At 57.9% G+C, this 14583-nt stretch overlaps 1 protein-coding gene across 1 annotated transcript in view; it reads right to left on the reverse strand.

Annotated features, from left to right (window-relative positions):
• Positions 1-14583, reverse strand: part of CFAP46 (cilia and flagella associated protein 46) — a 110972-nt gene that overhangs the window by 14935 nt on the left and 81454 nt on the right. Inside the window, 9 exon segments of the mRNA XM_039465244.2 lie at positions 2319-2486; positions 2957-3039; positions 3565-3686; positions 4444-4574; positions 5005-5084; positions 5636-5733; positions 11311-11481; positions 11962-12141; positions 12216-12350. Coding sequence (XP_039321178.2) covers positions 2319-2486; positions 2957-3039; positions 3565-3686; positions 4444-4574; positions 5005-5084; positions 5636-5733; positions 11311-11481; positions 11962-12141; positions 12216-12350 — 1168 coding nt within the window.

Consider the following 14583-nt stretch of genomic DNA (forward strand, 5'->3'; position numbering starts at 1 on the left):
TCCCTTCAGATCACAATATTTTCTAAATGTCCCTTTTAATTTCCTTTTATCCATGGGTATTTAAGAAGGATAGTTAGCTTCTACGTGTTAGGGGTTTTCCAGACATGATTTCTGTTATTAATTTCTAATTTAACTCCACTGTGGTCAGAGAACCTACTGTAAGCAATTTGGACGCTTTAAGATTTTTGAGGCTTGTTTTGAGGCGCCACTTGGGGTGTATCTCGTCAGATGTTCCGTGTGTGGAAAAGGAATACATTCTTCTGTGGAAGGGCACTGTTACATCGCGCCGGTTAGATGAAGCTGCTTGGTGCGTTTAAATCCTCCACACCCTCCTGATTCGATGCAGGCTTGTTCCATTGCTACTGAGAAGGGGGTGCTGACCCCCCGCCATCCCTGTGCACGTCACGATCGCTCTGTGGTTCCGTGGGTCCATCTCGTGTCTTCCGCAGCGACGTTAATTGATGGATTGATAACTGGGTCTCACACCCTCTTCAGGAATTAGCCTCCTCCTCGTACGGAATGGTCCCTGACTCCACCTATTTCTGATTCCATCTCGCCACGCCAAACTTCTTTGCATAGTTAAGAGATACGGCTTTTTCATCCTTTTTAAAAACTCACCATTTTCTTTTTATTTAAAGCGGGTTTCTTGGAGGAAGCGTATTTTGAATGCTGAATTTCCATTTACTCAGATGATATTCTTCTTTCAGTCGCGGTGTTTAGGCCGTGTGATTATGGATATGGTTGGGCTGAAATACACTATCTTGCAGTTTTATTTTTCCTATCTGTTCTCTGTTCCCTTGTGTTTTTAGGATTGACTGTGTTTATGATTCCATTTCATCTTCTGCATTATGTATTTGTTATAAACTCTGTGGGGTTTTCTGTTTGTTCTTCTTTTTGCTTTCGGTGGCTACTGGGGGGTGTGTAGTTCCCGCCTCTGCCGTGGCCTACCTTGCAGTAGCGTGGCAGTAGCGTGGCAGCGCGTGGCAGTAGCGTGGCAGCACGTGCCCTGGAGGAGGGCGCCTCCGGCACTGTCGAGCACCACCCCTCCCCGTCCTCTTCTGTGCTGTTATTCATTTCACGTTTATGTCATGAACCCCACACTATTATAATTTTCTTTTGCTCTAAACTTTTTGATCAAGAATATTTTAAAGAGATTTTGAAGTCAAAGACACCGTCAGCGTCTGTCCGCGTCCTTCCCGTCCGCAGAGCCGCCCCCGGCCCGGCCGCCCACAGGCCTTGGCTGTTTCTCTGCCGAGGACCCTGCGCCTCTCAGAGCAGCCGTTCCCTGCAGGTCCCTCCTCCCGGGGCCCCGCCCTGCACCTTCTGGCCGTCCATGTCCCTGGACTCCAAACTCCCTGTCCTCAACTCGGGGAGACCCCTGGGCTCTTCCCTCCCCCACCCTTGCCAGCACTGTGACCCCGAAACTCCCCATGCAGTCAGAGCTGGGTGGGCCACGGTGCTCGCCCGCCAACCCCTCTTTCAAGGACCCTTGTCCTGCTCGGCAACGTTTGGAAACAATCGTGTGTTTGTTTTTTTTCTGGTTTTTAGTTGTCTCAGCTGGAAGGGCAAATCTGGTCCTTGTTACCTCATCGGAGATGGAAGCAAAAGTCCAGTCTATTTAATTTTAATTTCATTTGATACCGAAGTGCAACATAGATGCAGAAAACCGCCCACACCACAAGTGCAGGGCCCGTGTGCACAGCCAGCACTGTCACCAGAGCCACCACCCCAGTCCCGGCCACAGCTAGGGCCTCTGCACGCTCCCTCCCTGCTTTCCCGTCGAACCGAGCGGTTCACGGGGAGGCTGGCGGCTCACTACCCATCTGCTTCCCTCCTTTGAAACAGAGATTTGTGGGGGCGAGAACAGGGTTAAATTCTTCCTCCCTGTGTGCTGGGCACCAGGACACCAGCACATCGCAGGTATCTTATAAACACCTTTGAGTGTTTACGTTTTCTTTTCTTTTTTCTGACAGGGTCCCACGCTGTTGCCCCAGCTGCAGTGCAGTGGCGCCATCTCGGCTCCCGGAGCCTCCCTCTCCCAGGCTCCAGCCATCGTCCCACTTCTCAGCCTCCTGAGTAGCTGGGACCACAGGTGCATGCCCGGCTGATTTCAGTATTTCCTGTGGAGATCTCACCATGTTGCCCAGGCTGGTGAGTATTTATATCCTGTACATATCTTTGAATGAATACATGCCTAGAAAAATGTTGCTACATTAGAGGATTATTTTTTGATAGGAGCTAACATTGTTTTATAGGAAAAATAATTTAAACTTTCTATTTTCAAATTACACATGAAGGTGGCTAAGGGCCGTTCCTACCTGTCTCTTCTTTACGGAGGCGATTCCATAACATTTGGAGAGAAAATTCTCGTGACACAGAGGAAATTGTCCCCTCATCGAACACGGAGAGACCTTCCAGTGGCAGCTCCAGGAGATCTCTGTCTGCGACCAGGACGATCTTATCAGCCACCTCGGGCTGGGCTGTGTCTGGAGACGGCAGGGCCGGTGCAGAGAGATCAGCTCCCGAAGACGAGGCCCCTCCCACGGGCCGCAGGGCTGCGGCTTCTGACTTTGCTGCTGGGAAAGGCTGGAGGCCCGCCTCAACTCCACGTCAACTCCTCCAGACGCCCGGGAACGGGGCCAGGAACAGCCCCCCATCGTGCCGTTCCCTCCTTTTGTTAGCAAGCACGCGTGGTGTGGAGGGGCTGACGATCCACCCACGAGAGGGCAGCTGTGCTGGGTTCCGGGTGCTCTCGGGGGGCTTGGCACAGAGCCTCCTACCCGGAGGGAGGGGCTGCAGGGCCGTGGTGGGTGAGACTCCTGGGTTCCTGACCCCCCTTGGCTTTCCCGGCTGGGTGGGTGGATCCCAACCCCACTTCGGGCAGAACGAGCTCCCCTGGCTGAGCGTGGTGCCCGCTGCACTCACTCTGTGGCCCTGTGGACGGTACTGCACTCACTCTGTGGCCCTGTGGACGGTTTCCTCTCCTTGTCTTTACCCTTGGGCTTCCCTGAATCTGCAACCATCACGGGCATCTGCACTCTGAAAGTCAGGTCACGTACTCGGGTTTAAGAAACAGATAGAGACGACATCTGCTAAGAATACATCCATGCAGAAGTGACTCCTGCTCAGCCTGCTTCAGTCTAAGGCGGCAGCACCACGAGACATCCCCACGCTCGCTCCTGGGGATGGTCCTGCCGAGGCGGGGCTGGGATGAGCACAAGGGTGTCAGGACCAGCTCTGATCCACCCGCCAAGCTCAACGGTGCCAGGTGCCTGCCCCTCTGCCTTCCTTCCTACCCAAAATCAAAGGAGCCCCACGGCCCCTTGGAGCTGCTTGCCCTCCCACCCCACGCTCAGGCCGGGGGCGGGAGGGGCCTCGGGGGTGGGCAGGGGGAGGTGCCCCCCAGGCTGGAATGGAGGCAGAACCAGGACGCCTTCCCAGGAGCAGGCGCGTGGTGCGGAGCCCGGAACGAGGCGGCTGGGAAGGCCCAGCAAAGCCACAGCACTGGGCCACGTTCCATTCGTGAGTGTGCTGGGGACTGGGCCGCAGCGTCATCCCCAGTACCTGGCCTCGGGGACACTGAGCACGGGGAAGAGCGGCCGCAGAAGCTCCTCCAGGGCCTCCAGGACGCTGCGGGGACTGTGCACCGCGGGCCGCTTCTCTTCCGCCTGCAGGCCTTCTGGCTCCTACCTCGACCCAAACAAGGGGCCCCCATAGCAGAGAGCGCGCGTGGCCCAGACCCTGAGGGAAGCCAGGCCCCTGCGGAAAGGCCAAGCTCCTGCCCCTTGTGCGAACAACGTGGTGGACCAGGGCGCCCAGCTCAGCAGCGAAGGCCCCACAGCACCTGCCCACCCCCTGGGGGTCACCTGCCCATCCCCTGGAGGGGCACCTCACCCATCCCCTGGGGGTCACCTGCCCATCCCCTGGGGTGTCGTCACCTCACCCATCCCCTGGGGGAGTCACCTCACCCATCCCCTGGGGGTTCACCTCGCCCATCCCCTGGAGGGGCACCTCGCCCATCCCCTGGGGGTCACCTTGCCCATCCTCTGGGGTGTCACCTCACCCATCCCCTGGGGGAGTCACCTCACCCATCTCCTGGGGGGTCACCCTGACACCCCAGCCCCCACCCGTCTCCTCTGCCTGCATCACGGAGGGTCCTGCCTGCAGGGACAGCTGGGCCCTGGCAACCCTAAGCTCTGAGGAGCAGAGTTGGCCAGGCACCTCTGTGTTTTAGGGATCAGACATGGCCAAGGAGCTCAAGTGCTCTCCCCAGTGTGAAGCTTGGCCTGGGAGTTGGGCAGTGCCTTGGTGTCAGGGTGGTCCAAGCCCTTCAGCAGCCTGGTCTAGCGTCCTGCCCCTGCCCACCCCTTCGTGGGGTTCTGGCTCTCAGGGGCGGGGGACACAGGGTCCCAGCAGAGCAGCCTGGAGCCTGGAGCGCCTCACCGAGCCTGTGCTCTGCAGCAGGTCCTCTGTGTACACCTGGGCCTGCATCTCCTGCCGGAACTCCTGGGCACAGGCCAGCAGGTGGGAGAAGGCGGTGGGACTCACAGCCAGCCGCATCACCTTGCAGGGGCCTGGGGAGACATGGCCACAGCCTCTGTCGCTGCCCAGGCTGAGGATGGCCGCTGGACCGTGCGTGGTGAGCACTGGGCAAAGGCTGCGTCCCCGCAGGAAAGGCTGCATGCACGGAAGCCCCTTCCTCCACGTAGGGTCCCCCAGAGCCTGGCCCGTGCCGTGGAGGGGCCGCCACATCACTGCAGGCCAGCGGACGGGCCTCCTGGGCCCGGGAAGCCCACGCCCATTTTGCCTGTTTCCCAGTGTCACAGGCTCCTCAGACCTCTCCACCCCGTGGGCGGGGGGCGGGGGAGGCCACACCCCCCGGACAACCCACTGGGGTTCCCTGGTGGGCCTTCAGCTTCCGGGAGGAAAGGGCCGGGGTGCAGGGACCCTGAGGCTCGGCAGGCATCAGCCGCGCGCCCGCCCTGCCCGGTGCAGCCCACTCACCTCCGACGTGCTGCACCTTTCCTTTGGCCACAGGAATGAACTTGGGTTTCTCGTAGGCAGCGCTGTACAGATGGGACCTGCTGGCAGGATGCGGGCCAGGGTCACAGACAAGCCCACCAGCCCCAGGGACCTCAGAGGGGCCCAGTGAGGCCACTTCTGCAGACCACGCACCCCAGCAGGGCCCTCCCCGTGTACACCTCAAGGGACACAGCCCGGCTGGGTGTGCGTGGACAGCTGGGTCATGCACTGAGCACTTGGCCACAGCCAGTGGGTTCTGTGGTCACTGCCCGAGGCACAGCCGGCTGGCTCCAGGCTCCACTGTAACCGTGTTCCAGGTCCGGACACCCAACCAGACGCAAAGGCCCCGTCAAGGCGACAGGTCACAGGGGGTGCCCCTTCACCTCCGTCCAGGAGGAACAGGACTGGTGCCGCACCCCTGGGCCGTCCCCACCCCGCGTCAGTTGGGGTACCTGGTGTCTGTCCGGCAGCTTCTCAGGACCGGCCGGCCAGTTCCCGAGTCCCAGGCCTCCCTGGGGTGGGGCTGAGGTGTGGGCAGCCCGCGGCTGGGTCTCTGCCCCTCTAAGGCCCTCAGCGGGGTGGGGGCAGCCTCAGCGGGAGTGAGTGGCTTTACCTGTCCGGTGACAGCTGCAGAAAGAGCAGCCGAAAGGTGGGAGGTATCTCATTCAAGAGGTTAAAATGCTGCTCAGTGACGCAGAGGTTTTGCCAAGCCTGTGTTGTGAAAAACAGCCATCAGCGGAGGCCTTTAGGACGCAGGGACGTCGCGGTGCTGTTCTCATCACTTCTGCAGAGCGTGGCGGGGGACCCGTGCCCTGCCTGCCTGGGGCTGGGGCCCTTGGGGTGGGGGGGGGCCCTGCTGGAAGTGATTTGGGGCTGCCACCAGGGGGCAGCAGAGGTACATGAGAGTCACCGGCGGCCCCAAAATGTCATTTCTCTCCGGTTAATGTTTAGAAACCTGATTTGCATGACGTGAAGCGTATCTTTGCCAAACCCAAAACAACAAATGGAAAATGTTCCCGCGCATCCTCCATGAGTGGCACCTTTCCCTCCGTCCTCTTTCCTGTGTCCTCCACACCACACACGGAGACATGTGTACAGATGCACGGATGCATGTACACGCACACTCAGACAAGCACGAACAGACACGCACACACACAGACAGACAAGCACAGACACAGAGACGCATGCACACACACAAGCACGGACACAGACGCGCACGTGCACAGACGCACACACATGGAGACAAGCACAGACACACGTGTGCACAGATGCACGCACACATGCAGACAAGCACACACAGACGCACAGACGCACACACAGACAAGCACGGAGACACACACTTGCACAGATGCACACATGCAGACAAGCACGGACACATAGACACACATGCACAGATGCACAGACAAGCACACACAGAGACACGTGCACAGATGCACACACACACAGACAAGCACACACATGTGCACAGATGCACACACATGCAGGCAAGCACAGACACAGACACACACGTGCACAGACACACACACACGCAGACAAGCGTGGACACACAGACATGCGCGTGTGCACAGACGCTTTTCCCCCGGGCATGGAGCCAGGTGGGGTGTCAGCGACAGCGATTCTGCTGAACTCTGCCAAGCAGCTGCTGTGCCAAGGGGTGGGCACGAGGCCCAGGGAGCCCCAGCCGCCCCACCCGTCTCAGCGCCACGGCGGGTGTTCTCCTTTTCCACCTGGGCCATTGCAGTTGGTGACTGGTAGCTGCGTCAGGCTTCCGTTTTGCATTTCCCTGCTGACCAGGGAACCTGAGCGCCACTCAAATTGTTTCCTGGGCACTCGAATCTCTGAGTTTGTGAAAGTCCACCCTGGTGCCATCTTCCATCAGTGTCTCCTTTTCTTACCGAAAAGGGACCCCTACCTTCCATCCCTGTGTGTGCCAGGCAACTAGTGTCAGTACCTTCTCTGTGGCTGCCCCTCAACCCTCGCAAGGCAGGGCACTCTTGACAAACAGAACTTCTGCATTTCAGTGGAGTCTGGTGTGCCATTTTCCCCTCGCACGGCTCCCACCCTGGGTCTCCCGTGGCCACAGGGGACTGGCACAGCCCCAGGCTCCCCACAAGGGACACAGCTCTGGGTCACGTGCCAGGCCACCTCTGCAGAAAACAACATTGCTAATGGCTCAGGGGAACCGAGCTGAGATCTCTCCGGGCGGAGGAAGAGCATGTGCAAATCCTTGAGCACAGAGAGAACGGCCGGCTTCACAGGACGCAGGCAGAGCCTCTCCGCCGCAGACGAGGGACAGCCCTCAGGCTCTTCCGTCTCTTGGTTCTGTATTTCCTCTTGGGTCTTTCTACGTTGTATTTCTTTTCCGACTCTTACTGTGCTGTATTCAATACCAGTGCCGATAGGGTGTGCATTTCCACTCTTGGGGAAAACTTTCAATGCCGTGCATCAAATGCGACGCGTGCTAGGGCGGCATAGAAATTCCTTCTTGGATTAAGAACATTTGTTTGTATCTTAATTTTAAAAATCATGCTGGATTCTGAAAGACACCATTTTTGCACCTGCCAATATGATCTTAGGATTTGTCTCTTTTCCCTCTGTTAACAGGTCACTGATGTTGAGTGCTCTGAATATTAAACCACATGGAACACAACCACTTGACCCTGATGTGGCATCCCTTTATAACTGCTGGACTTTATCTGCTATGTTTTGTTAGGATTTTTGTGTAATATTGACGGAGGGCTTTCCCTTTCTTGCAACCCCCCTGCTGAGTTTGCAGCTTCAGGGTTCATTGAGCCTCTCAGTAAAAGAGGGAGTTTGTGCTTTCTTGCCACTTGCTATGAGTTTTGAAAGTGGCTTTTCTTCTTTCCGTTTTTGGAAGAATTTACTGGTGAAGCCAGTGGGGTCTGGGTCTCCCTCGTAGCAACGTTTTAAAGAAAAGATTTTCCACACTTCTGTCAGCTTTGGTGAGCCGTGTTTTTCTGAGGAGTTGGCCTGTTTGATTCCAGGTGTCAACGGTGTGGACTGAGGCTATGGAGAACATTCTCTATGAACTTTCGACATGTGCAGCGTCTCAGTGAGGGTCTTTTTCTTACGGATACCGAGAACTCGCCTTTTTTCTTTTTTTTCCTGAGCAGGGGTTTCTCCATTTCATCGTCTTCTCTTTGGAACCAACCTGTGCCTCGGATTTCCTCTGCTCGTCTTGGCTTCGCTGTTTCTGATGTATTGATTTGTCCTCATTTTCCTTAGAGGTAATTTATTGTTGTTGTTCAGCTTCTTGAAATCAGAGCTTAAAATCAAGGTTTTTTTTTTTTCTGGCTTTCTTCTTGTATTCAAGGCTCTATTTTTCTAGTAACCCATTTCAGCTAAGTCACGTAAGTTTTTATTTGTAGTATTTTCATTCTCTAAGTCAGTTTAAAGTGTTTTCTGAATTCCACGGTGACTTCTTCTTTGACTAATTTGATCATTGTTAAGATGCTGTTTAATTTCAAGGCAACCGTGTTTCTCATAGGTCCATTTTTGTTACTGATTTCCCGTTTAACATCACCGTGGCTGGAAAACACGCTCCAAGTGGCCTCGGCCCTGGGGGACTCTGCTGTGGCTGCATGTGGACCAGCACTGGTCAGATTTGGCCACGTCAGCTGGGGGCCTTTTCGCAGGTGGGGACTCCACAGAGTCCAGGGCAGCGCAGGGCATCCTGTGGTGAGGGGCAGGGTGTGCCAGCTCAGGTCTCTCTTCCTCTTCTATGAAGCCACCAGCCCCTCTCCCAGGATAACCCCTGAATCTAAAACCATGAATTGGATCAATCCATTCATGAGTTTTGGAGGGAACATTCAACCCATAGCATTCTGCCCCCAAAATTCATGTCTTTCTCTTCTACAAATACATTCATACAAGCCCCAAAGTCTTAACTTCTTCCAGCAGCAACTCAAAAGTCCAAAGTTCAGAGTCGTAACTATGAGCCTGTGGAATCCAAACAAGCTCTATTCTTCCGACATACAGCGGTGGGGCCGCCTGAGACATTCCCACCTGAAAACAGGAACAGGCAAAAAGAGAGGAGGGCCGGGCTCCAAGCAAGCCCGGACCCCACAGGGCGGATGTGACCCTAAAGCCAGGGAATGGCCTTTTCCAATGGCACCTGCTGCTTCTGAACACGGGCTGGGGGTTGGGCCGCCCCAATGGCTTTGCTGGGTGCAGCCCACATGGCTGCTCTCACGGGCTGGTGTCTGCCTGAGGCTTCCCATGGTGGGTGTTGCAAGCTGCCAGTGGCTCCACTGAGGTCCTGGAGGGGGTCTTGCTCCCATGGGTGTGGTAGGCTTTGCTCTGGTGGGGCTGACTGAGGTGGCTCCATCCGTGGGACGAGTCTGCCTGGGCAACCGGGCTTTCAATGGCATCCTTTGAAATCTGGGTGGAGGCGGCAAAGCCTGTGGAATCTGCAAAGCCTCTCTGCAAGCCTGTGGAATCTGTGCCACGTGGCCGTGGCCAAGGCTGTGGCCACTCTTCTTGAGCTGTGGGTCTGTCTGCACCAGAGCTGCCTAGGCTAGTGCTGGGGCTGCCATGGAGAGCTGCACTGGAATTTAGGGAGCACGGTCCCCAGCAGGCCCTGGGCGGGGGCCCTGTGGAGGGCTCCTCTGGCTCATCCACTGGAACAGTTCTGCCTTCTGTGGCCTCCAGGCCTGCAACGGGAGAGCAGAACTGAAAGTCTCCGAGGAGCAGCACCCGCCCCCGCTCCGGGCTGACTTTCCGCGCACGGTCTAGGGCTTTGCTACTGTCCTGGACGCACATTTGACTCACGTGGCCAGGCCGAGAGCCCACAGCCTTCTGCTCTTCTTTTGATGCTAATTTCCACCTCTGAGTTATTTTTTTCCTCTTGCAGCTTATGTAGTGGTTCTAAGTATCCACACAGCAGCCTGGGTCTTTGCTGATGTATGACGAGGCTGTGAGGCTGACCTTTATTCTGGGTCTGAACACCCTGCTCCTCAGTTCCGTCTGAAATCTCATCGGCATGGCCTTTCCCGTCCATAATTCCATCAGCTCTCTGGTCACGACCACCTACCAGATCTCTAAAGAGCTCCAAACTTGGCCGGACGCGGTGGCTCATACCTGTAATCTCAGCACTCTGGGAGGCTGAGGCAGGAGGATCATGAGGTCAGGAGATCGAGACCATCCTGGCCAACAGGGTAAAACCTGGTCTCTACTAAAAATACAAAAAATTAGCCGGGCGTGGTGGCGCGCGCCTGTGGTTTCAGTGACTCAGGAGGCTGAGGCAGGGGAATCGCTTGAACCCAGGAGGTGGAGGCTGCAGTGAGGTGAGATCACACACCATTCTATTCCAGCCTGACGACAGAGCGAGACTCCATCTCAAAAAAAAAGAGTTCCAAACGTTCCCTTATTACCCTGTCTTCCAGGCAGGCCCTCGCCAGAGCCACCCTTAATGACCAGTCCACAGACACACGGGTTTGTAAAGCTTCTGCTCCAAACGCTTTCAGCCTCTGCTCTTGCGTTCTGAAGCTGCTTCCATATTTTCAAGTATTCATTATTATCAACGATCCCACTCCTTGTACCAATTTTTAGTCCATTTCCAGTTGTTCATAACAGAATATCTGAAACTGAGTAATTTCTAAAGAAAAGGAAATTATTTCTTACAGTTCTGGAGGCTGAGAAGTCCAGGGTCAAAGGGCCGTATCTGGTGAGGAACTTGCTGCTGGTGGGGCCTCTGCAGGGTCCCCCGTGGCCCAGGACCCCACACGGCGAGCGGCTGTCAGCCCAGGCCTCCTCCTCTTCTCATAGAGCCGCCAGCCCCACTCCCAGGATAACCATTAATCCATTAACTCACCAGTCGACAGACGGGTTGACCCATTTGTGAGCCCTCATGACTCAGTCACCTCTCAAAGGCCCCGGCTCTCAACACTGCCACACGGAGCTCATGTTTCAACACAGGTTTCGAGGGGGGCAAGCTTTCAAATCACAGCACCCCTGCTCCGTCCTTTCAGCCTGCTTCCCTGTCACAGAGTCAACCTTCGGCCACGTTCGCTTTCCCTGAAACCCCTGCATGAGCCCTTCATTTAGGAGAACACGAACGGGATGCTGCGGGGGACGCTACATCCTGGGGGCTGCTTCCTCTCCAGGCACCACGGGACCACAGCAGACTTCACTGCCTTCCAGAAGCTTCAAGGGGAGCGTCCCGAAGGCCCAGGATCTGGTGGGCGTCCCCAGGGTGCCGCGGGGCTCCGCTCTCAGTGGGCGTCCCCAGGGTCGGGGGCAGGTTCAGCCGCATCCCTGCCCGGTTACCTTGGACACAGCAGCCAGCCTCTGCTCCACGCTGGCGCCCAGGCCGGTGGTGGTCCTGTCCTGGCGCCGGAGCTGCTGCTGCAGCTGCAGAAGGGCCGCCAGCTGGGAGCTGCTGGTGTCGGCCGTGGCTGCGAGCAGGACATCCCTCATCGTCTCTGAGGCCGAGCAGCTCTGAAACAGAGCAGGGAGGTGTGCGGGGGCCCAAGGCCGGGCCGGGGAGGGCTGCAGCCTGCGGAGGGGGCGCCGTCACTGAGCCTGGGGCAGGAGTGGGCTGGTTCTCCTGCGCGGCTCCCCCGGGACGCCGGCTCTTCCTGGCCCCTGCAGTCCTGTGGGGCCATGCCTCCTCCCCCATAGGACCGCACAGACAGGGCCCTGCCGGCCTGGGACCACTGGGTCTCTGCGTCTGCCCGACGCGGGGTTCGGGGTTGGGCTCACCAGTGATGTTCTCTCTCAGCCACAAGTTTACATGGCTGGCGGGCTCCCGTTGCTTGAGGACCCCGGCCTGTGGCCCTCTTCTCTAATGGAGTCCCCAAGGTGAGGGCCCCAGCTAAATCCCAGGGGTGGGGCCATCCGCAGAGAGAGCTCCCTTGTGCCAGGGTCCTTCCTCCTCCTCGAAGGGCCTGCCTGGAGGTGCACGGGCCAGAGCCACACCTGAGACAGCGCCAGGAACTGGCAGGTAGTAGCAGGGTCCAGGGCGCCGATGCACTCCACCATCTCCAGGCTGGCGGCTGCCGCCACGTCCAGGAGGCCACTGCCAAGGGCCACGTGTAGGCACTGCAGCAACACCTCTGACGCCTGTGCCAGGTACCGCTGGGCCAGAACCATCCTCCTCTGCAGGGCACAAGGCTCAGGCTCAGGCTGGGCTCCAGGAGAGGCCACGAGAGGGGTAGGAGGGGCAGCCGCACCTTCAGGTCCCCGCGTCTCCTGCTGTGCTCCTCCAGGGCCGCCCTGGAGGCTGGCAGGTCCCTGCTGGACTTTGTGGCATCCTCTTCCTCTGCTTCCAGCTCCAGAGACCTGAGGTTGCTCAGCTTGGCGCCCACCTGTAACACACACCGCAGGCTGCCGGGCGTCTGGCTTCCTGCTTGTTGCCGTGGGCAGAGTCCACCCAGGGAGGCCGGGGCAGTCGGGCTCCTCGCCAGGGTCCCCGGGTGGGGGGCACCTCAGGTGCAGCGTGACCCCTCCCTGTCCCAAACCCTCCAGCCCTGAGCTGACGCAGGGTGGCCCTGGCCCTCGAGTCTGGGTGAGGAGACGCTGTAGCCAGGGTGAGGACGCAGCCCCCCGGGGAAGCTGGCCTGAGTCACATGGGCCTACAGTACCAAGCATTCCGAGGGGCTCTTGTTCCCATCCTCAGAAACGCCTTTCTTGGAGCTGAGGCTTGCACAGGCCCAGGGGCCCCTGGTCTGGCTGGGAAACAAGCCCCCCACTGGGGGTAGGAAGCCCAGGCAGCCCCTGACACAAGTGGGTTGAGAGGGAGGCTGGTTGTTCAGGTCACAGGTATCGCAATGTGAAATCTGTACGCACTCAATGATCAGGCATCAAAATAAAAAAGACACTGACAGAAATGGAGGAGGAGTGACTGACGAGCCCGGATTGTAGGGGGGCCACCTGAGCGCAGCGGAAACCAGCACGCGGCGCCGGCCGTCTGGCGCACGCAGAGCCTTGTCCCTCTAACGACGGGCACACGTGGTCCAGGTGTGTGAGGAGCATCTACCAAACCCGACCAGGGCTGGGCCACGTGCGGCCACCACAGAGTCCCCAGGACCGAGACCACTCGGGGTGTGTTTTCAGCCATAACATTAAACTGGAAGTCAGCAATGAAAATACACTCGTGAGAAACACAGGCCCCTTGAAATTAAACAAGATTCAATCATCAAGTCGGTCAAGGAAGAAATCGCAGTAGAACTTAGAAAACACTGGCAACGGGCTTCGAGAATGAAAATACCGAGGGAGAAGAAAAGGAAAAGTCAGTCAGGCCTCCAGCCAAGGCTGGTCCTCAGAGAGACAGCCGGAAACGTCACAGCCACGGGCACAGAGGGAGCAGCCCAGGGAAGACCACGCTGCAGCTGCACGCGTGGGCAGGCGGGCCCGGCAGAGGCCTCCGTTCCCCGGGTCACCGGCCCGCTCCCGGGAAGGATCCTCCGCTCCAGGCATGTACGTGGTGGGGTCCAGGGGAATCTGCGTGGGTTGTGGGAGGGGCGGAGGGGGGCTCATCCAAAACACACCCACAGCTGCCTGAACGAGAAGCTGTATCCAGCTCCCTAAAGACATGCCCGCAGCTGCACAGACCAGGGAGGTCACAAGAACAGCCAAAGGGATGAGGGGAGTTTCCTATCAGAGCTATCGGAGTCAGCTGTAAAAATGGCGGCCCACTCTCCACCGCAGAGAGCTTCCTTCTTTCACTGATTAAACTTCTGCTCCAGCCTCGGCCTGTGTCCACGCTCCTCAATCTGCTGGGCCGTGGGACAACAGACAAGGAGATAGGACAGCGCCTTAGACAGCGCGGCGAGGGACCCTAGACGTTCAATCCTCCGTTATCAAAACTTCGGAGACTGAAATGGGGGTTCGAGGAAAAGCACAGCCTTGAATGCAAGAAAAAGCCAGAAAAACCTCGATTTAAGCTTTGATTTCAAGAAGCTGCACAACAACATAAATCCCATCTAAGGACAGCGGAGGGCGGCACCCGGGGGGACAGGAGCAGGTACGGCCGGGCCAGGCTGCATGGGGTGGGAGCCCCGGAGGCCTCTGCGCTCCCCGCTCGCTTGACCCCTGCTCTGCCCTGGCCCCTGTTCACAGAGGAGAGGCCAGCTCAGAGGAGGCCCTGCGAGCCTGGCTTCTGCTCCACAGCCACCAGCCACCTGTGCAGGTGGATGCAGGCTGGTCGCACCGAGAGCCACCACTCGATCGATTCACGCAAGGCACGTCAAGTCCTGTGCTGGGTCCTGAAGGCGCAGGACAGGCGACATCTCTGGGCTGACCCAGGGCTGCACAGGGAAGTGTTTAACAACCCAAGTGTAGCAGACGAAGCGTGGCATCCCCAGTTACGAAGAGCTTCTGAGCTCTCCAGGTCCCCGTGTGGGCCGGTCAGAGCCACTGCTGCGGGTGACACCGGGGGCCAGGGCCTGCTGCACTCTCGCCAGTTCGGGGCCGGACTGGGCCCCATGCTGCAGAGGGCCGGTCCACGTGCCAGCCTGCCCTCCGTGCCTGCCCACGGACACGCTGTGGATCCCTCCCAGGTCTGTCCCGGGAGTCCTGTGTTTTCCCGGCCCCATTCCT

The sequence above is a fragment of the Saimiri boliviensis genome, chromosome 12 (genome assembly GCF_048565385.1).
Source record: "Saimiri boliviensis isolate mSaiBol1 chromosome 12, mSaiBol1.pri, whole genome shotgun sequence".
NCBI lineage: Eukaryota > Metazoa > Chordata > Mammalia > Primates > Cebidae > Saimiri > Saimiri boliviensis.